The 22,153-nt window shown below is 49.0% G+C and overlaps 2 protein-coding genes across 5 annotated transcripts in view; one reads left to right on the forward strand and one right to left on the reverse strand.

The window, feature by feature from the left end:
- The window catches only part of PLAG1 (PLAG1 zinc finger), a 45,272-nt gene extending 37,547 nt beyond the window's left edge, over window positions 1–7,725 (reverse strand). For 2 of the 3 annotated variants that reach the window (XM_055124922.1, XM_055124924.1), the window contains exon 1: window positions 7,524–7,725. The gene's annotated coding sequence lies outside the window, so the exon portion shown is untranslated. Of the gene's footprint in view, window positions 1–6,778; window positions 7,116–7,523 lie in introns of those variants that run through there. The other variant, XM_055124923.1, reaches the window with a different exon arrangement.
- Window positions 7,726–8,096: 371 nt separating this feature from the next.
- On the forward strand, window positions 8,097–16,478 carry CHCHD7 (coiled-coil-helix-coiled-coil-helix domain containing 7). Of its 2 annotated transcripts, none has more exons than XM_055128777.1 (4): window positions 8,097–8,227; window positions 11,376–11,457; window positions 13,091–13,189; window positions 14,471–16,478. In XM_055128777.1, the coding sequence occupies exons 2-4, from the start codon at window positions 11,404–11,406 to the stop codon at window positions 14,573–14,575; spliced, it is 258 nt and encodes an 85-aa protein (XP_054984752.1). In that variant the 5' UTR covers window positions 8,097–8,227; window positions 11,376–11,403; the 3' UTR covers window positions 14,576–16,478. The 2 variants fall into 2 exon arrangements, 1 of the variants encoding a protein (XP_054984752.1); XR_008628648.1 differs by having other exon boundaries at window positions 8,171–8,227; window positions 13,049–13,189; window positions 14,471–14,602.
- Window positions 16,479–22,153: the final 5,675 nt, after the last annotated feature.

A 22,153-nucleotide genomic window follows, 5' to 3' on the forward strand; every position in this document is an offset into this window, starting at 1 on the left:
TACATGTTTGCAGGAAGGTAGCCCTGCAGACGTTCAAGTTTAAGAAGCAAGACAAAGACAAACATAAAATGTCACTAACTGTTGTTAGATAGTGCTCCCAGCGCTAACAGACATGCGCCTCCTCTGAACCATGTCAGACCTTCCCAAGTAAGAACTATCAGGATTGCTTCCAGCACTCTTGGGAAAACCACACTATTTTATCCTGTGTCTAATGTTTTCGTGCTAAAATTCCATAATTTCAATAGTGATTTTCAAAGAAAATGCTACAAATATTAAAAAAGAAACAAAACAGGTTAATTTTTTTTACTTAATTAAATTAAACAATAACAAATTTAAGAAACACATAAAAACATTTTCTCAGATTAATTTAAAAAATAATTTTAGAAAGGCAAGGGAAGCAAAATCATGTTTAAGACCTAGCCTTTAGTCAGAAATGCCAGTCAGAATCTTTATGGTTTTTAATAGATCTTATCCAAATGTTTAAGTCACAACTCTTGCAATAATTGAAAATTTAGGCAAATTCAGCTTTAAAACAAGGGAGCTAAATTTTCTTTTTTGGGGTGTAGTAGTTAAGGATACTATATTTAGGAAATACAAAACATAGGATAAAAAAGGGAATATACTCATACAAAACAGTATTTTCAGCCCATTGCTAACGGTGATAAAAATCAAATTCTATTATTACAGTTCCCTTTGGGTATTATGAAAAGTGATGAGAGCTCTATGTAATGGAAGCATTAAGACAATAAAAGAAAGTTAACGAGAAATCTAACAGATCAAAATCTAATAGGTATTATTTTAAATTTGTACATTTTAACTACCATAAGCTTATGAAGTATAATTTCTGAAAATTCTCCTGATCAAGAACAATTCAATAGACCTTTTTTATTAACATATGTTCAAGTGCACAAAATTGACGAAAACATTTTCTGATTTTTGCCTATTAGTCACAGGGGCTAAATTCCTCATTCTCTCTCTATTTGATCTCTAGTTTAACAATCTCAAATATTGTATCTCAAAATTAAAGCCTCTAAACTGTCCACTGATTAAAAAGATATCTTTTAAAAAATAAAATGAAAGTCCTTTTAATTTTATTATTTCATTTGAAAATTAACATTGACTTCCTAAGAAACTAAAATATAACATGAACAGTATAAGCTCAATACTGGCATGAGAAAGCAGTCCAAATCTAAAGTGGGTCTCACCCTCAATGAGGCAGACTACAGCTATGCAATGGCATATTATTAAATCATTCACAATCTATAAAGGATTTAAGTTCCCCTTTAAGAGCTCCTATACCCTCAAAATATTTCCAAATATTTTTTCCAGAATTATTGTGCCCTCATAATATTTCCTCGTATTTTTTTTCAAAATTCTTCTCCAGAGTATAACACTATGATAGGTCTAGACTGTCTTTTAGACGAAAAATTTAGAATTAATAAATGGTAAAGAAAATTCCTTTCCTAGTCAGCATATATTTAAAAACATTTCTCAAGTGACGAACTTTGTTACTGTTCTTACATTTACCTTGTGAAAAACTTTTTAACATTATTCAATCTATAAATTGTCCTTAAAATCACAGTTATTAGGGTTAAGGTTTTGCCATTTATTTCATTAACTTGATGAAGAATGAAGAAAACAATATCCAGTAATTTATGATTTTTCAGGTCATTTTACTGGGCTACACATTTAAAACAAATATTTTTAATTTTTAAAAAATTGCAAAAAATTTCTTATTTGTACATAAATATTTCCAAATAACCGTTACAAATAAAATATGTAATTTACTTTAGCTTAATCTAAATCTACAAAGATATGAAGATGGCACTGAGGAAACTTAGCTTTTAAAAGGCTGTGATAAAAATCCATAATTTGCATTAAAAATATTCTTAGAGAATGCCCCAGTACTCACTCTTTCAGGAAAAAAAAATGATTATTTTTATCTTGCAGTTAGTTATTTTTTTATTTGAATATGTCAAATTTTACTTTAGCCATGATTATTCTTTTCTTTTGATATTCTCATCTACCTTGGTTTCCTACATCAAGTTTCGACACCTTAGTCCAAACTAACCTTGCTACAGATGGTCATTGTTTAAAATTCTTATTTTAAGAAGGGCATCAGGAAGTAACTTTTTTTTTTTTGCTTTCAGACACCTTTACATTTTTCTCGGTTTTCTTTATTTTTAGATTATAAAAGACTTCCACTTAAAAAAAAAAAACAAAACAACCCAAAGAGACATTTCAAGCAGATGGCTTCCCCCTGAACCTGGGAGGGGGCTGCACAAGGTCCCGCCTTTTACCCACACTCATTTCCCAGGGAGTCATCTCAAATTCCCAACATGCCCTGTGCCTCACAGGACCATCTTGCAGTAACTCTGTTTACAAGACATCCAGGGACTTTTAAATACTAACAATTTTAATGCAGCACCACACCACTTTACTTTCTTAAAAAATGAGTTATTATTTCTGTTGCAAAAAAAAAAGGGGGGGTGTTTTCTGATATGCAGGTTGAGGGAAAGCCAACGTTCTTCACCACTCAAGCCACCCACACTGATATGTGCACAAACCAAACTACCAAGGTGCTCTTGGTGGCCCCACACCATGATGTCCCTGTCAGTGCCACCTGGGGATGAGGACGCAGGGACAGGTGTGCATCCGGAGTCAATGTGAGCCCTGGGCAGCAGGCCAACAGATTTAAAGGCAAAAATCAAATTATGCCTGTGCAGTAACCTCTGCTGGCTCCCAAACATGGATGCTGCCGAGAGCTGCCAATGCTAACAGCTATTCCCCAGCACTTCCATAAAATAATAGGAACTCACAATTTTCATTCAATTGCTCAAATTAAATAAAAACCTCAAATCTGTTACTGAGATAGAAAAGCTGTCTTGGAATAAAGGAAAAGAAAGGACAGAGCACACGCTGGGGGGTGGGCACTGCTCCCGATTAGGCACTGAAATAAATTTAAAAAGTAAAAACCAGTTACCTCCAAAGTGGTTTAAGACATAAAATGAAAAAGAATTCCCATGTAGGAATTCTAAAATCATACGTAACTTTTCAGTTCATCGATTCAACGTACCCTGCTCCCTACACTTATTTGTAAATGCTTTTCCAGGGTTACCTAAACACTTGCTAATTGGTTAAATATGCTGCCTACATTAATTCCTGTTAAAATTAGAGAAATTAAAGGTTCACTTTGTTTTCTGCAATGATTGATATACTTCCCAAGCATTCAATATTTGGTGGAAGGTCTTTACCAGGTTCTCTAAGCATTTGAAAAAAAATGCTCAAGGGACAATTTATAGTCCTTTCCACCTTTAACATATTTACTATCCTGGATTTGAGTAGATTCAGTTGTTTCCTCCTGCTTCTGGAACTCTCTGCCCTGACTCAACTAAAGAAACTATGATGTTATCAACATAAAAGGGAAAAATTCTTATTTATTTCTTAGAAATTTTGGAAATACATTTAAAAAAAATCTAATCATTCCAGGCAGTGTAAGTAAAGTTATTTAGTACTTTTCCCCTGGGTATGTGTGTGAACAGGTAATTTTCTACATATTTAATTTTTTCCAAAGAATAGGATTGTAAATAAAAAATATTGAAATATTCCTAGAAGGAAACAGTATTTTTATTACACAGTTCAAGAGACTAATGATTGCTGAAACAAAACTTCAAAGATAACTACAGATATATGCTTTAGTTATTTGGCTTTTCCAATCTCAAAGACAGCAGCATTACATTTAATTTAGCAAAGAATCATTTAATCCTTAGAAAGGAAATTTTCCTCAATGCCAACCCAAAACACATACAACAAAGACCAGGATCATATTTAGAATGAAGGATAAAACCCCTGACTTTGTATAATGTTAAATCATAAAGAAGGATCCTTATACTAAAAAACTATGTTGATAGCAGCAAATTCACTTATTTATTTATAATATGCCTGTTAATGAAAATATTTTATTTATAATAAATATATAGAGAATTTTATCAATATTAATCCTCATTTAGAAATCATCTTCCACAGTTGTCAAATTTCTTAAGAATTTTGAGTAGCAAAATTAGAAATATAAATTCCCAATAAGGGTCAGTTTTAGGAGGGTTCCCAAATTTCAAGTGAAACAGAGGTCCTGAATGTACACTATCCATAGATTATTTCTCAAGATTGGCTGAACTTGAGTAGCTTCCTAAATAGGGTGCTCTGGCAGGTAGTATTTCTAAGGCATTAAAAAGGCTCAGTAAACAAATTCAAATTAGATATTATACTGTGTTCTATTCAATTACAGATTTTCTACTTGGACATTTTCTAATTCAGACAAGTAGATGATTTTGTAAAACCCAAACATTAAGGGTTTATACCACAATTTGTGACAAAGAAAAAAAAAGTGGCAATGCTGTATCACTTTTTACTCCAGTTGACAATAAAAGTTATCATAGGTTCAAGCATCCCTGCAACTGAAAGATTCACAACTGAAAGATTCAATAGCTAACCTAACCAGAAGAAGCGTTTTTTCTCCACTTTCCCAGAAACTGAAGTTACTGACATTAGTACCTTGGCTTGGCAAGGTGACACCTGTCCCAGATCTAAAAGGATCATTGCTTTGCAAAACACAGCACAATTCTGACCACTTATCTACAATGTAATTGTCTCCCATCAAGATACAATGTAAGAGAAGCATAAGATACATAAGGAAATAGTAACTTTCCCTACTTTCCACCAAAAAAGTAACAAAATGCAAGAAAAATATCAAAGGTTTTAAAAATACTAATGGTATTCTGAAACCTCTGGACAGACAATATTTTGGAAAGAAGGGAAGTTCCTTCCTCTTCCCTATTGATAGTTTAATCACTTTTCAATCACTTTTGACTTAACAGTGGTTCCTGGGATTAAATTTTTAATGAGTTCTTAGAAAGCTGTAATTGCTTCCCAAATGAGGAAGCACAGGACAGTGTTGTCAATCAGGTGCTGATGTCATACTGTTCTGAGGGCATTTGCAGAAAGGTGCACACAAGCTCAGCTGTGAATACAAGTTAACATACAATACACTCCAAAATAATCATCTGCACCGCATGGCAAGGAAAGTTGCCTGTACAAAGAAGTCTAAGATTCCTCACTCAAATTTTCATTCCCTTCTAGAAACCATAAAAGCCTATGAAATGAGGATTTCAGAAACTCCATATACCTGTGGAAAACAGAACCGAAGTCGTTTATATTCAAGATCAACCTTAACCCCCAACAGAGCTCAGCAAAAAAACTTACATTTTTTAAAAGAGACTCCCCCCCCTCCCACAAATTTTGTGGAAATGTCAATGACCAGAGGCTATGGAAGTTCGTGATCTGCAAAGTTTTCTGTCAAGTGCCACAAACTGCCCTGGGGAGATGCACACTGAGCTGTCTCAGGGCTCTACAAACCCTCCCATGTCAGGGTGGGTGGGTGATGGGGTCTGAAACGTGGGTCCATGCAGACTTCTCCTGGGGGTCTGTGCTTCCCGCCCACCCCCTGACGGAGAGCCTAGCCCAGTTTCTGCCAGGGTGAGCGCCTCTCCACCACCACGCCCGGGCTTTCAGACCAGAACTCCTCCATGCATGCACCTGGAGCCAAACTGAATTTAAGGTATTTTACAGCCTGTACAAAATGGCTGTAAAATGCCATGATGGGCACACAGCGCTCTTTTGATCTCCCTGCAGGGACGCCATCCCCGGTCGAGGATGCTGGACCACTCCACCACACACCTTCCAACTCTTGCCATGGCTTTTTTTTTTTTTTTCCACAATTCCTTCCCGGCCCGGCTTCTCCAGCAAAGCAGGGGGGGCCATGCAAAGTTCCTGGGGCGAGGGGGGTAGAGGGCTCGGCGCACAAAAGAACCGTGGGGTCCCGCTGGCCCGTGCGCCCACGTCCATCTCCCGCGGCCGTGGCTGCAGCCTGCGTCCCGGAGCAGGGGTGCCCGCGGCGGGGCAGGGCCGGGGCGGGGAGGGCGCCGCCGCCGCCGCCGCCACGCCCTCCCGGCACCTGGGCCGGCGCTGCCCAGGTGATGCTGCCCACGGGGTCCCGGGCCGGCGCGGGCCCCCTCCCGGCTGCCCGTCCCCGCGGGGCGGCGGCGCGCGCCCACCTGGCGGCCGGGGACCCCCGCGCGGGATGCGCAGGTGAGCGCGGACGTGCCGGGGCGCGGGCGCGGGCGGGGCGCGGCGCGGCGGGCGGGGGGCGGCGGGAGCGCGCGGCGCCGACCCCCGCGCCGCGGTGCCCCCCGCGCCCGGCCCGGGCCCCCCGGGCCGCCGCCTTCTCGCACACGCTCGCGCATTGTCGGCCGAGCTCCAGACCCTTTTTTTTTTCTTTTTTGCATTTTTTTTTTGGAGGAGCTTTTTTTTTTTTTTTTTGCTCTCCCTAAAGTTTTTTTGGAGCGTGGAGGGGGGAGGAGGGCGTGAAATAAATAAATAAATAAATAAATCAAGATTCGAACACCGCTCGGGGTCCGACCCCCCGCGCGAAAAAGTGCCCAAGGGGAGCGAGGGCGCCGGGGCGACGCGGGGGCACGCCGGGCCCGCGGGCGGGCGCGCGGGGGGCGGCCCGGGCGCCGGGGGATTTTTTGGGATTTTTTGGCGATTTTTTGTGTCGGGTTATATGCCCGAGTTCTCCCTCCATTTTGGTTGTTTATGATACTGACAACAAGCTGTCCCTGCGCCGCCCGCCCGCCTGCTTCCAGTTAGCGCCCCCTCCCCCGCGCCCCCCGCGCCCGCCCGCCGCCCCGCGCCCCCCGACCCCCGCCGGCCCGTCGCCCACCTGAGCCGGGGCCGCCGGCCGGGCCGCGTCCGCGAGGAAGAAGCCCTCCCGGGGCCGGGGGGCGAGGGCCGCCCGCGTCCCGCCCGAGACCCCCGAAACGCGCCGGCCGCCGCGCCCCGCCGGGCCCCGCGGGCAGCCCCCGGCCCCCGGGAGCTTTCGGCGGAAAGCGCGGGCGCTTTGCGCCCAACGCCGAATTTATATTAATTTTTCCCTGATTTTTTTTTTCGGGTCTCTAATGTCTTCCGCTCTCGCTGCTGCCGCTGCCGCTGTCACAATATTCACAGCACCAGGGAGGAGGAGGAGGAGGAGGAGGAGGAGAGGAGGAGGAGGAGGAGGAGGAGGAGGAGGAGGAGGTGGAGGAGGAGGTGGTGGTGGAGGAGGAGGAGGAGGAGGAGGAAAACTTTTCAAACTTTCCAGACCCCAAATAAAGGGCTTTTTTTTTCCCACCGACCTCCCCCTCGGGTCCCCCCCCCCCAGCCGCGGAGCCCCCCGCCCGGGCGCGGGCGACCCGGGGAGCCCTCGCAGCCCCGCCGGCGGATTCTGATTTTATTTGGGGGGAAATTCTTATTCTCATCTCCCCCCCGCCGGGGTCCCGGGCAGGGGCTGCGCGCGGCACCAACTTTTCCTCCTCCTGCCGCCGCCGCCGCGGCTCCGCTGCCCCCTCGGCCAGTCCCATAATTTAAATAACCCTGATATTTCTCCCGCTAAACGCCTCCCCGCCGCCCCGGAGCCCGGCAGCACTCACCGCGGGGCTTCACCATCCTCCCTCCGGCCCGTCCGCCGCCTTTACACCGCCCGCGGAATTTCTAATAATTTTTTTCTCATATTTCGGGCTGGACGCGGCGGGCCTGGAAATTGTTTCCTTACGCCTCTTTCCAGCAGCCATTGTAGTGTATGCGCTGCCCCTGCAGCCCAACTTGCAGCCGCCGCCGCCGCCGCCGCCGACGTCGCGCCCCCCGCCGCCGCCCCCCGCCCGCCGCCGACCCGCCCCCCGCGCCCCGCCCGCCGCCGCGCCCGCCCCCGCGGGGGCGCGCCGCCACGGGCACGGCCAATCGGCGCGGCCGCCGCCGCAGCTGCGCCTAGCCATTGGCGGGCGGCGCCGCCCGTCAGGCCCGAGTGTGAAGAGGCGGGCGCGGCCGGCGAAGGGGGTGGGGGCGGCGGGCGCGGTGGGGCGGGGCGGGGGCGGGGCCGCGCCGCCTCGCCCCGCCCGCTCCCCCCGCCCGGGCCTGCCTCCCGCCGGCCGTAGGCGGGGCGAGGCGCGCCCGCCCCCGGCGCTCAGGGCCCGGCGCGGCTGTCAGTCAGGCGGCGGCGCGCGCCGATTGGCCGGGCGGCCGCCGGGGAGCGGGGGCAGCATGTTGGGCTGCGCGCTACTTAAGGTCCTGCTGCGTGAGCCACTGACGTGTTTGGAGCTGGACACGGCCTGGGCGCGGGCGAGAGCGGCCGCCCGAGGTGAGTGGTCACCCCCCTCTCCTCCCGGCCCTCTGTGCGCCGCGGCTGCGGGGCCGGGGGGCGCAGGGACGCCCCGGGGACCCCGCACTCACTTCTGCGGCGCCGAGTGCCTTCCTCCGGGCCTGGTCGCGGTACGGGCCACTTCCTGTAGTCCGGGTGTCCCCTCTGCGCGCCGGGGGCCGCGGGAGGTGACCCTTGCGCGGGCTCCTGCTCTGCAAGTGTCGCGGGCCGCTGCCGCTTTGCACCCCGGACCATGCGGGCGCCGCCGGGGGCCGAGCGAGGGCTGCCACCTGCGCCCCCCAGAGCGACTCGGGGGGGGCCCACCTCGCCCCCTGCCCGCTGCACCCGTCGCGGGAAAAGGCCGGTTTTTCTTGTCGTGGGTTCTCGGGGAGTCCCCCCACCCCCCGGGCTCCAGGCTGTGGGTGCAGCGCGGGCGCCCCCGGGGAGTGCGGGGGTCAGGGGCGTGCGAGTCCCCGAACGAAGGGCGAGTGCAGACTGAGCCGTGCAAGCCCGCTGTCCCGTGCACACGCCCCCGCGACGTTGCGCAGACCTGCAGGGGGTCTGTGCCTCTGCAAGCCGAATCCCGGTGGTGGCGAATCCCGCTGGTGGCGGTTTGCTTGGGACCGCACCCGCGGAGTGCCTCGCTGCCCGCACTGGGGCCCCTCGCTTGCTTGCGGTGTGCGGCGACATCCCCCGGGCGGGTCCGGGGGACGTGAGCCCAGGAGGTGGCACGGGACACCCGGCTGTGCAGGTCCAGGCCCCCAGGCCCAGGAAGCGCGCGCACGAGCCGGGTGCTGCGGGCCTGCCCCGTGCGACACTCTCCCTCTTCGGAAGGCTTCCCGAGCTGGCCCGAGCTGGCCCGTGCTGGCGGTGCCCTCCGAGGAAGGGGCAGGGCCCCGCTCGCCCCCGGCCAGGGGTCTCGGGTGCATCCTCGCCCCTCGAAGGAAGGCCACTCGGCCTGCCGACGCCTTGGCTTCCCGAGAGCACGCGGCCGCCGCGTGTTCTCGGACCGCATCTTGCATGGCATCCGTGCCAAGGTGTTCTGGAGCTGGCCGGGCTCGTGTGTTCCATGAGAGATGCAAGGATGAAGATTTGTACCCGACAGGAAGACTGGAAGTTACAGACCTCCCGAAGACTCAACTGTGTGCTGCCCTTTGCAGAGTTTGCACCCTCGAGCTCAGACCTCGAGCTCCTCCTCCTCGCCGCCGCCGCCTCCTCCTCCTCCTCCTTCCTGCACTGAGTTGGAGTATCCTGGATTGAGTATAGAACCACCACTTTTCAGGATCCTGTGGCGTTAGATTCATTTCCTGAATGGACTTTCTGGACTTTTTTTTTATTTTCTTTTCTTTCTTTTTTTTTTTTTTTTTTTTGCTTTTTTGGGTCATACCTGGTGATACACAGGGGTTACTCCTGACTTTGCACTCAGGAATTACTCCCAGCGGTGCTCAGGGAGCCATATGGGATGCTGGGAATTGAACCTTGCACGGCTATGTGCAAGGCAAACGCTCTCCCCGCTGTGCTATCGGTCCAGCCCCCTGGACTTTCTACCTTGCCACGTGATTTTCACTCAGTTGGTGGTTCTGCCCCGGACAATGAAAGTAGAAAGCGTTCCGTACCAAAATTGTGGCCTGTCTCTGTTGATGCTGACTGATACACTTCTAATTCGGGAGCTTCGAGTAGGTCCTGTTACATCATTTGCTGGGTCTCCCTGTCTTTGGAGGAATGGTGACTGAGCTCAAAGGGGAGTCAGGACTAAATGTTAACGTGACATCATTTTTCAAATTTTATTTTTTTTGGGGGGGCCGGGGAGTTGGGCCATACCTGGCAATAGTCAGGGTGTATATTTGGTTCTGCACTCTGGGAACACTCCTGGTGGTGCTTGGGGGACCCTAGGTGATGCTGGGATTTGAACCTGTGTTAACTGAATGCCAGACAACTGCCTTACTCTCTATACTAGCTCCCAGGCCCCTAACTTAACTTCCGGGGGATGGAGGGGGGCTGTGGGGACATAGCCAGCAGTGCTCAGGGCTTACTCCTGGCTCTGTGCTCAGGGATCACTTCTGGCAGGGCTCAGGAGACCATATGGGGTGCTGGAGACTCCAACCCTGGTTGGCTGCATGCAAGGCAAGTATCCTACCTGCTGTGCTATTGCTCAGGCCTCTTCAGGTGTAACTCCCTGCAGAGAGAAAAATCTACATTTAAAAGAATCTACATCAGGACTTCCAGAAAACAAATACTGTTCTGAAATGAATGTTGGTGGACTGTTGTCTTAATTTTTTTTTTCTCATCCAGTTTCTATCACATCTTAAGAGGAGGAAGCAGGCATCCCTACTGTAGATTTGGCTGTCCTGGGATAGAGTTGACCTACCCATTAGAGTCCAGCATGGCCTTTGGAACTGGCCCTTAGGGAACTGTGATCACCCTAAGTCGATCAGAACTGACTCCTGCAGAGCTGTATCTGCGACACTTGAATTAGAAGATGAACCAACACCAGGAGAGTTCCCTGGTTTTCTTCAGCCATTAAGTGCCATTTAACTAGAAGTCCCTGGAAGCAAAAGTCCCAGCGCTTTTTTCTTTTAAAGGTTCTGCAGTATCATCGGGACAAATGTTTTCCTACATTGGCCATTGCTGTGTGGTCTTGGGTCACTAAATGTTTTTGCTGCCCTTGAGTTGTACCAAGTTACCCCATCCTTCGTTGGTATGCTGATCGAAGTCTAATAAAGAAGCAGTCATTTGTGTAAATGTGGTGTTCTTGGGCTTTGTCACAACATTTTATCGCCGGAAACGTTGGAATAAGAATAAACTAAGGTAGAATTTTCCGTGGGCTGTCTTTCTGGGTATGGAGCCCAGTTCAGTTCAGTATGGCCATCGCCCAGAGGCGCCCTAACAGAGGAGAAACTAGAAGCCGCCAGAGCTTCCTTTCTAGCACCAGGAGACGCCCCCCCACCAGGGCTAGCCCGCAGATTTTCTAAGTGGGAGGGTCAGGTTCGGGGTAGCTCCCAGCACCACTGGGTGTGTGTGCCCCAACCAGCAAACCCCAGAGCCAGACACCGCCCTCACTAGGTAATCGGCGAACCACAGTGACCTTTCCCAGTGTCAGTGGGGCTGATGAGATTGACGGGCTTCCTGCTGGCCTCTGTCTCCCTAGCACTTCCTGCAGTGAGAAGACGGGCGGGATGCCCCTGGCAGCGCGGAGACTGAGAGACCCGGACATCAACCCTTGCTTGTCGGTGAGCTCCTTTGCGATTCAGTTTTCACGGGCGTGAAGTCAGAAAAGCAGGGTGTTGCTTCTGACGGGGGGTGTGGGGGGGTGTCCGCTCTCTGCAGGGCTTGTGCGAAGTTATTTAGAACAAAAAGTGTTCCCTTCCTTTTCAGTCGCTACAGTATCCTTAGTTTTCCACAGTTTAGCTAATAAGGACTCAACTTCTTTTCAGCCTTGTGTGTGTGTATGAGATGTAGGTACATTTTTGTCACTGAAATGCTAGGAGGCAGGCGTCCGAAGAGCTGAGAGAAACCTTCCGTCACACATGGGGAGGTAGAAAGTTTGATGTTTTAAATTGTGGCTGAAATCACTGTAACTTGTATTTTATTAGCAGTAATTTTATCGTGTCCTTGGATACAGTGTGGCTGAGAATAAAGGAATTGATAAAAGAGTTAGCCCATTTAAAGATGATTTTCACAAAGGCATCATATAAGCAAAATACTTTATTATGTGAAGGTTTTATAGGCATTGATTTGGTACAGCTTGCAGTTCTTATGGCTTTGTCATCCTTTAATGCACTCATCAGACTGGTCATCTAAAAATCACAATATTTTGGGGCCGTAACGATAGCACAGCGTGTAGGATATTTGCCTTGCACGTGGCCGACCCTGGATCGATTCCCGGCATCCCGTATGGTGCCGAGCACCGCCAGTAGTAATTCTTGAATGCACAGCCAGGAGTAGCCCCTGAACGTTGCTGGGTGTGAGACCCTTCAAAGCCAAAAAAAGACAAAAAAATTATAACACCTAATCTATATATTTTGCAACTCTACATACTTGTGAAGTATCTGGCAATGAAATTTAGATTTGTTCTTTTGTTCTGAATATTAGATCTGTTGGCAGTAGCATTACCAAATCTATTTAGATTTTTCTCATGTTTCTCAAATCTATGAAGCAAATTACAGCTTTATTTAAGACTTTGCTCTTGATGCCTTTTGAGAGTCAGACCTTTCCTGCTGTCAGCTTCCAGAGCTTCACTCTGATTCCCGGGAGCAGCACCTGCTTGCTCTGGCACTCCCAGCTCTGCGTCAGTTGCTTTGGTTTTGCAGTGATGTCAGTGGGATCGGTTAAGATGGCTCACGTCGTCATGTATGTGCTTACACAGCGGAGTGAGTGATAGCCAAAAGTGGGTCAAGATGAATGGTGCCGGGTCGAGTTGCCTTGATGGAGTTACTGGCCTGTTGGCTTGGGCCCTTGAGGCCAGCGTGGACGTTGACACTCAGCCAGAGAAGCGGGCAGGCTGCTCTGAGGCTGCTCGTCTGGCTCTGGGTTTGGGACCCCGTGGACGGTGCCTCTGCATCTCTGCCGCTGGCCCCTGGGTCTGGCGAGCCCTGTCAGTGCTTGGCTCACAGTCTGGTCATAGATTCACAAAGCTCATCCAGACATGGAAACTGGGATCCTTGGAAAGGTAATTTTTTTTTTTTTGGAGGGGTGTGGGTAGTGGGGGATGTTGGGTATTTTTGTTTGTTTTTTTACTAAGTTGAACAAGAAGGGACTATTTCATGTTACTTAGTTGGGGGAAGCAGTTTCAGCAGTTTGATGTCCATTTGCTCTTTTTAGATCCCATCACCTCTTAAATGATGCCTATCTTACATCTTTAAGGAATCTGACGCTTCTACCAGATGCATGAATGAAAACAACTATGACAAGGACAGGTGCTCCACTTACTTCATGAGGTACAAAAACTGCCGGAAATTTTGGGTAAGCCCAGTTTGTTAGTGCTGTGTTCAGTCTTGCCTCTTAGACTTGGAACTGAGTGCCAAAACCAGCCCGCCTCCACGCTCCTTCTTCGTTCTGTCTTGTTGTGGTGTTGGGGCCATGTTCAGTGAGTTCAGGGCTTGCTCTGGGCTCCGCACTTGGGGGTCACTCCAGGTGGGACCTGGGGGCCCCTGTGCAGAGCTGGATCTGGGCCCAGCTGTGTGAGGCCGTGCCTTAACCTGGCTACTGTCTCTCTGGCCCCAGGACCTTCTTAGTCATGGCTGAAGGGAAACAGCCTTTTGACTTGCTCCTCTTTCAGTCTAGAAGAGACCCTTTACAGCAGCGTTCCTCACCCTTTCTTGAATCACGGGCCCCTTTGACCTGGTTTCCTTCCTTTGGGCCCCTCTGTCCTACCAGCTGTGGACCCTGTTTACATGATTTGGGCGCACAGGGTTCCGTGCGGTCCCGGTTGAGAAGTACTGCGTTAGGGCTTTCATTCCTTCTTTAGGTCTCCTTCCTCTCCTCCGGGGGTCAAAACAGGAGCCTTATTAGCATTTTAATTGTCTCGGAGAAGGAGAGCAGAGAGCCGGTGTAACTGTCATAGCTCGATTTGGGCTTCCACTTCTGCTGTCTCCTTGCTCACACTGGCCCGTGTGGTTCTGCCTTTTCTTGAGGCACGGGGCGTGGTTGCTCCTTCTGCAGGCACTACATCTGGCTGCACTCAGGGCTCACTGAACAGTGGGACTGTCCCCTGCCAGCTGCCGCATCAGGCATCTTTGTGACAGAGCGAGCACATGAGCAGTGGACTTAGATGAAAAAACAGGAGGTTCAGCCAAGCAGGCGGGAAAATGCTGCTCTCGAGAGACAATCATATGCGCAGAGGGTCTCAGGCTGCGACCACCTGGGTGCGTGGTGGCGCCACAGTTGGAATCTGTGGGGGTGAAGGCCACCATCAGACCAGGTGTCCTCACTGACAGAACAGCCTTTCATGGTGTGTTGCTGCTGGATGAACTGTAGTGGATCCATTTTTCTTGTGGTCTCGTGTTAAATGGGGACAGGTAAACGCATCCCAATCAGAAATGCATTCATAGGCCCGTGGGAATAACTAGTCCTATTAATAGTTTGGAAACTTTGGAAGCCTTAGAATCAATTTATATTTTAGAACTTGGTGTCTATAGTTTTCTTTTTGATGAAGCACACAATTACTAAGGAATGGCTACTAGCTTATTATATAACTGATTCTTTTCTCTCTCTCTCTCTCTCTTTTTTTATGCCTATGGACAGAATTCTATCATGGTCCAAAGAAGACAGAATGGAGTGAAGCCATATATGCCTACAGCTGCCGAGAGAGATGAAATCTTGGGAGCCATGGGGAAAATGCCTTATTGATTGTTTGCATTAAAATTGTTTCTATAATTAGAATCAGGTGACATCTTTGCGGTGGGAGGGTGAGGGGACTTTGCGCCAGCCAGTGCAGGGGGCCCCAGCGAGCATTCCTTGTGAGCCTCAGCCTGGTGGGGTAGCTCTGTGCTAGAGGCTTCCGGGGACGCCCCAGTGGGCTGGGGCGGGGACAGGCGCCACCAGGAACAGAGCCTGGAGTGTGTCCGTGGCCGCACTGCAGCCCTTTGAGCTGGACCAGCAGCATGTGAGGAGATTGCCCGTGGCCAGGCCCTGCCCGGACACAGCTCCTCCGAAATCTGGCAGCGAGACCGCGGGAAGTCAGTGCGATGTGTCGGCGTTGGCTCTCGCCCTGCAGTCTGTCCTGCCTTCGCCAACTCTGCCCAGGGAGTGTGAGGAAGGCCACACGAGGACTTGAACTTTTCCCACTGATCTCAAGAGAAAAGTGAATTGTGGATAAGCAAGAATGTAGTGGAAATAAGAGTAGGGCAGTATTTATCCAGGAAAGGCCAGTGTCGCCAGCTCCAGCCAGATGGAAGGAAGGCACGAGCCAAACCCGGACAGTAGTCTGTGGCTCCTCCATGGGAGCTTAACAAGGAGAGTGCGAAGGGCCGTGTGGCGGGCCCTGAAATCCTGGACTCATTCCTGAGATAGCTGTGTTTAAGTCACTTATCCCCGTGTAAACAAGACCAGTGAATTCACCAGGCAGGGAAGCAGGGCTGTGGGGACGTTGTCTTCAGTGGCAGGTAGAAGGGCTAGTTTACTTTCTTCAAGAGGATTCTGCAGCTGAGATTTACAAATACAGAATAACCTTTTGACATCATGCTCCTTTCTTTTGGGTTGGTTTGGGGGCCTCCCCGGCGATGCCCGGGGGTGACTCCTGACCGCTCAAGGATGACTCTTGGCGGTGCTCAGGGAACCGTATGGTTGGCATGTGCAAGTCAAATGGCTTAAAACCAGATAGAAAGTACCCTATCTGCTGTACTTTCACTCTGGCCCATCGTTTTTTAATTTTAATTTATTCTTATAAGGTTGTTCATAATATTTGATTACCTTTAATATTCAAGCACCAATCCCACCACCATTATACCTTCCCATCACCATATTTCCATCCCGAACCCCACACCCTACTCCCAAAGCAGAACTGAAACAATTTATATTGCTAGTTACAAATAATCCACTAAAAATGAGACAAAAATGATTTCTTAGAGGAAAGTCTGTGAAGATTGTTGAATTTCACCCAGGAGCCACCTATAAGAGATTAGTAACCTGTTAAAGATTGAGCCTTGTGTGCATATATCTGTATAAACATATTTCCTCCTAAGATTGGTTGCCTTCTACTTTAATCCCCTGCCTCCCTCCGGGTTGCCCCAAATGAAACAGCTTGGCACAGGGTTTGGCATCATGGCTGTGGCGTTTCATTTTGGCCCCATCACTTTTTAACCATGATAATAAAACAGAATCTCTCGGAAGCAAGATTTCTATTTGTGGGATGAGATGTGCAAGGTAGGACATGGTAGAACTACTGGGATGGGAACATCCTAGTGGAAGGGGAGTGTCATTTCTTTGAGAGCATTCAATATGCTGGTTGGGGGAGGATTGTATCGTTGCTGTCATTCACACAATGTAAATGCAGTTGAATTTGTGTACAAAATCGTTCCTGAAAAAGACATGCATTTAATAAAATTCAACATATAGTAGAGAATCAGTGGAAACAAATTATGCCCCTTTCTTCATCCGGTCTTGGACCAAGAGTACCATGTTAATGACTGCTGACAACAAGCTATCCATCTCATTGGTTTTGCTCCAAAACACAACTCTAATGTTTTTAAGCCATATGACCTTGGTTATTAAATTTAATTCAATCTGAATAAAAGATGGATTGTTTCATAAATTCTTTTTATTTGCATTGATTGCTATGAAGGCGGTGGATTAAAATAGGATCTGATAACTTCAGACATTGTGTGTGAGAAGAATTTAAGTGCATACAAGCAAAAGAGTGTGGGATTTTAATGTCACCTCTATAAATGTACACACCAACATCAGTATTCAGCCAATAGCTATTTGTCATGGCAGAGCAAGTTTTTTAAGTGGCAACTTTATTGAGATGATTCCTGTGTCATTAAATCATCTAAAATACTTGAGGCAGTCGTTGTGAATCTGTATATAAATAAAGTTGTGGGTTGTGTAGCCACTGCCACAACTGATTTTAGAACATTCTCAAAGATGTATATTCTCCGTTTCCTCCTAATGCTACTTCCCCGCCAGCTCATGCCACACATCTCAGCTTTCTTACCTATAGTGACCTGTATGTCTGAATGCGTGTGTGCCTTGCTACCAGGGTTTATTCCTTCTCTCAGTCCTTTGTTCCTTCTTATAGCCGAATAACATTCCTGTGATGGATAGAACACTTAAAGATACTTAATTTTTTTTTTTTTTTTTTTTGCTTTTTGGGTCACACCCAGCGATGCTCAGAGGTTACTCCTGGCTTTGCACTCAGGAATTACTCCTGGCAGTGCTTGGGGGACCATATGGGATGCCGGGGATCGAACCCGGGTCGGTCACGTGTAAGGCAAACGCCCTACCCGCTGTGCTATCGCCCCGGCCCAAATATACTTAATATTTTTAAACACCACGATTTACAAAGTTGTTCACAATGCAGTTGTTTCAGGCGCTCAGTATTCCCAGACCATCCCCACCACCAGTGTCCCGAGCGTCCCACCCCGCACCCCAAGCCTGCTCCCTCTGAAGGCACGAAATAATCTACAACGCTTGCCACAACCTCTGTCTCACAATGATGTTGCTGAAGTTGTGGCCTGAGGCTGTACCAAGCTGTTGGGTGATGTTCTCACTCCTTGAGCCTAGCAGCTTCTACACTCCTATCTGTTTTTCTGCGTTTCTGCTGTCAGCTCTGTGAAGGCTGGAGGCGCTGCTCTTAATCTTTCTGGGCTTTGGAGCTGGGACCATCAGCTGCAGGTGTCTCTGATTGCAAGCTGGGGTGTTTCTGGGGCAGCGGTGGGAGCTGGAGGTGGGTGGGTGGAGCTCTGGGCCTGTGACAACTTCACCCCCCATTTTGGCTGTTAGGAACCATGCTGTATCTTGAAGAATTTGTGTACAAATTTTCTGTGAGTATTCTTTTTGAAGATGCCATATCCTATATTCAACCTTTTTTTAAAAGTTTTTTTTTAATTGAATACCTATGAGACAGACCATTACTAAGATGTTTATGATTTTGTTTCGGTCATACAGTGATCCAACACCCATCCCTCCACCAGTGTACATTTCCCACCACCAACGTCTTCTGATTCCCTTCCACCATCCCCCAACACACACACCCCTTCCCCCACCAGGCTGCCTTTATAGCAGGTACTTTTCTTCTTTCTCCTTTAGTGCATAGTGGTTTGCAATACACGTACTAAGAGGTCATCGTGTTTATTCAGGGTGTTCAGTATTTTTATCGGGAAGGTAAGACTGGAGTAGCTCTTTTAACTGGATGACCACTTTGGGATGTGGATGTCACTGCCAAGGCTTCCAGAAGTACAGGGAGGTGGGGGGAGGTAGTCCATCCCGACCCCGAGAAAGCCTGGAGATTTCAGTCACAAAACCCGCATACCTGAATTTTCAGCAGATTATATCTCCATGAAGTCTGACCCAAGATGGTAGAGTACGGCCAGGGGCATGGTGGTGATTTTACAATGTAGAAGCATGTGGCTGCCAGGGGCTCTGCTTGAGGGGCACCAGCTTGACTCACCCCACTTCAGTTTACTCCAATCTGTTCAGCCTTGTATGGTTCTGAGATAAAGGCTTTGGATCTCTTGAGATTTATTTATGGGTCTCTGAGCAAGGCTGGTAGTAGAGCTTCCATGGGGCGCTGGAGTTGGTTTGTGGGGGACTGCTGGTGCTTCCAGGAGTATAGGGAAGTGGGGAGGTAGCCCTCCTGACCCCGAGAAAGCCTGGAGATTTCAATTATGAAACCCACATACCTGAATTTTCAACAGGCTAATATCTCAGTGAGGTCCATCCTGGATGGTGGAGTCCGGCTGGGGCCATGGTGGCGATTTTTTGATTGTGGAAGCAAGCTGTGACCCACCCCCCTCTGATTACCCTGGTCTATTCAACCTTGAGTGGGTCCGACATTAACTGTGGCTTTTGAGATCTTTTGAGATTTATTTATGGGTCTCTGAAGCAAGGCTGATAAAGAGCTTTTATAGCTGAACCAAAGGTGGTTTGTGGGTTGGCTCCCTCATAACTAACTTTTGGCCATTTAATTTCTCTGGAAACTTGGTCCTGAGTTTCTGGGGTCTGGCCAGTGGCACAGCAGCAATTTGGGGTGTCAGGAAGCCTGAAGGCACCATCAGGCTGCTGCTGCCCTCGCCCTGCGGGCACAGGTCGACCTGCTGGCAGCACTGCACCCCCTATGTTTAAGCTGTGGAAGAAATTTTTCGAATTTGTTAACATCATTTTTGATTTATTCGTTTTGGGGTCATACACACCTGAGCTCAGGTCTTACTCCTGACTCTGCACTCAGGGTTCACTCCCGGAGGGGCTTGGGACATATGGAATGCTGGGGCCCGACCACGGTCGTGGTGTGAGAAGCAAACAACCTATCTCCTATACTGCAACGTGTAATAACTTATCTTTTCTCTGAAGAATAGAAGCCACAAGGAGAGTAATTAAGTGTAGCACTGTAGCACTGTCATCCCGTTGTCCATCGATTTGCTCGAGTGGGCACCAGTAACGTCTCCATTATGAGACTTGTAGGGGACACTATTTGCTGAATTCTACCACATCTGATTAGAAATTCAGCTCCCCAAGGGATGCAAAGTGTCATCACAGCATAGATAAAGGAGGGAGGAGGAGGTGAGAGAACTGGACACCACACCAGCTTCAGGATGGTGACATGCAAACCGACCCTGACAAGACACGTCAGGGGCTGGAGTGATAGCACAGCGGGTAGGGTGTTTGCCTTGCATGCAACCAACCTGGCTCTGACCCCCAATTAGCAGCCTGCCTCATGAGCGGGGGGAGAAGGCAGCTGGAATAGAGAAGGGATCACTACGTCAATGACTGTTGGAGGAATCGTTTGGGATGGGAGATGTGTGCTGAAAGTAGATAAAGGGTCAAACATGATGGCCTCTCAGTGTATTGCAAACCAAATGCCCAAAAGTAGAGAGAGAGGGAGGCCATTGGGGAAACTGTCATGGAGGCAGGGGGAGGGTGGGAAAGGGGGGGTATACTGGGGACATTGGTGGTGGGGAATGTGCACTGGTGGAGTGATGGGTGTTCGATCATTGTATGACTGAAACTCAAACATGAAAGCTTTCTAATTGTAAAAAAAAGTTCAATTGAGGGGGAGTTTATATGAAGAACAGGAAATTTTAGTGTCCCTTGGAAGAAACTCCATACTCTCCACAGTGTTCAAAGCATGGCGTCCGCAAGCACACGTGAGACTTGGCTATGTTATTCCGCCAGCCCACAAGGCATTTTTTTCTATCTCTTCTCTCTAAAGGTCCTTCATCCCTCTGGGACCCACTTCTGGCCTTTCCTCATGCCCCCAGCCCTTGCGTTGCTCCTCGCTCATGCTCCTCCTGAGCCTTGCACACTTTCTCTCCCCCCGTCCTCTCTAAGGCGCCTCGACAGCACTCCCTGACTTTGCCCAGGAACTGTTGGTGTTTGTCATTTTGTCCCTCTCCCGTACCAACAGGCTTTATCTATTGTGTCCTGCACTCACTTGCAGCAGTTTACAGTTCACACGGGGTTTTCAGAAACAATGTGGTGTTCAAAACTCCGGCACAGCTCCGAAGAAGGTCTTCCTGGACCCGTGCTGCAAGCCCGGCTCTGGGACAAGCCACTGCAGCCACTGCATGGAGCCCATTGCCACCCCACCCCCTCCTTTGCAGCCCCTGACTCTGACTGCGTTTCAAATCAGCCTTCATCTCATCAGTTAGTATTTATGGAATTTACACACAAAAGGCTTCCGTAGGGATGTGAGGGTGAGGAGACTGGCACTCTAGGGGGGAAATGTGCAAATCGACCAAACCCTTTGTAGAACTAATTCACCACAAACTTTTGCATTGTCTCGAAGAAGTCTGTCAGGGCCAGAGAGATAGCTCACATGCTTTGCATGCAGGAAACCTGGGTTTGATCCTTGGCACTGCATGGTCCCCTGAGTACTGCAGAGAGCAAATTCTGAGCAAAGAACCACGGGCAGCCCCCGAGCACCACCCAATGTGGTCTCAAACCGGAACACTTGAAAAAAGAAGCACATCTTGGGGCTGTGTGATAGTTCAGCAGGTAGCGCTCTTGCCTTGTGTGTGGCGGCCCGGGTTCCATCCCCGGCATCCCACGTGGTCCCCGGAGCACCGCCAGGAGTAATTCCTGAGTGCAGAGCCAGGAGGGACCCCTGAGCATCGCTAAGTGTGGCCCCAAACTGGAAAAACAAAAAGAAATGTCTTTCTTGATTCTGTGTCCTGTTAACTTTTTTCTTTTTTTTCCTTTTAGTTTTTGGGTCATACCCAGCAAAGCTCAGGGATTTCTCCTGGCTCTGCACTCAGGAATTCCTCCCCTCTTGGCATTGCTCAGGGACCGTATGGCACGGCGGGGATTGAACCCAGGTCAGGCGTGTGTAAGGCAGGCACCTTAGCCGTGAGCCCCGCCCCCTTGGCGTCTGAGGCAGTTGTGAGCTGTGGCGATCGAGCCTGCCTGCTGCCTCAGGAGTGAGACAGAAAGGGGTAGGATGCCGCCGTCACCTCTGGCAGCGCAGCCTGGGGCTTCACACTTTACTGTATGGAAGTTTTCTGACACCCAGACTGGGCTCTTTCAAGACCCGGGGTCTTTCAAGACCTGTGGGCAGGGCCGGGGCGTTTCCGATCTCTATTCCATAGGCTTGGCAGCTGAACAGGCCTGTTCCTTTGCGTCCATGTCTCTGTCATCTTGTTGGACAGCATTCCAAACCTTTGACAGCTTCGGTCCCATTTTCGAAGAACTTCTTGTACCCAGCCAGCTGTGTGCTGCCTCTTGGGATGGGAACAGCCGCCCGGGACGATGGCAGCAGCAGCAGCAGCAGCTGCAGTGCCACCCGGACAGGTGCCACCTTCTGCAGTCCTGGCTGTCACTAGGTGGGTGTGGCCCTCCACCCTGCCCACGACCTCCATTTCCGGCGCGAGAGTGCTTAGGAGAGAGATGGCAGATGGCACCTACAGCTCCTTTGAAAAGCCTCTGGCCTGGGGCTGGTCTGAGAGTACGACAGGTGGGGCACTGCCCTTGCATGTGGCCATCGTCCCGGCATCCCGTTTGGTCCTCCGAGCACTTCCAGGAGCAATTCCTGAGTGTGGAGCTGGAGTAACCCCGGAGCATCGCCAGTGTGGACCAACATCCCCTACCACTCCCCCCCACCAAAAAAAAAATAAATAAATAGAAAAAGCTCCTGACTTATTTTTTTATGTATGTTATATGTATATAACATGTGTCATCATTTAAATTTTTTTAATGAATCACCATGAGATATAGTTATAGACTTACAAACTTTTTTTTAATGAGTCACCATGAGATACAGTTACAGATTTACAA

The sequence above is a fragment of the Sorex araneus genome, chromosome 2 (genome assembly GCF_027595985.1).
Source record: "Sorex araneus isolate mSorAra2 chromosome 2, mSorAra2.pri, whole genome shotgun sequence".
Classification (NCBI taxonomy): Eukaryota; Metazoa; Chordata; class Mammalia; order Eulipotyphla; family Soricidae; genus Sorex; species Sorex araneus.

Bases quoted from the DNA above. Each gene is read 5' to 3' on its own strand.
- CHCHD7 (XM_055128777.1), top strand. From the start codon at position 11,404: ATGCCCCTGGCAGCGCGGAGACTGAGAGACCCGGACATCAACCCTTGC. The intron at 11,458-13,090 runs GTGAGCTCCTTT...TACATCTTTAAG, and splicing joins ACATCAACCCTTGCTTGTCG to GAATCTGACGCTTCTACCAG. The intron at 13,190-14,470 runs GTAAGCCCAGTT...GCCTATGGACAG, and splicing joins AAAACTGCCGGAAATTTTGG to AATTCTATCATGGTCCAAAG.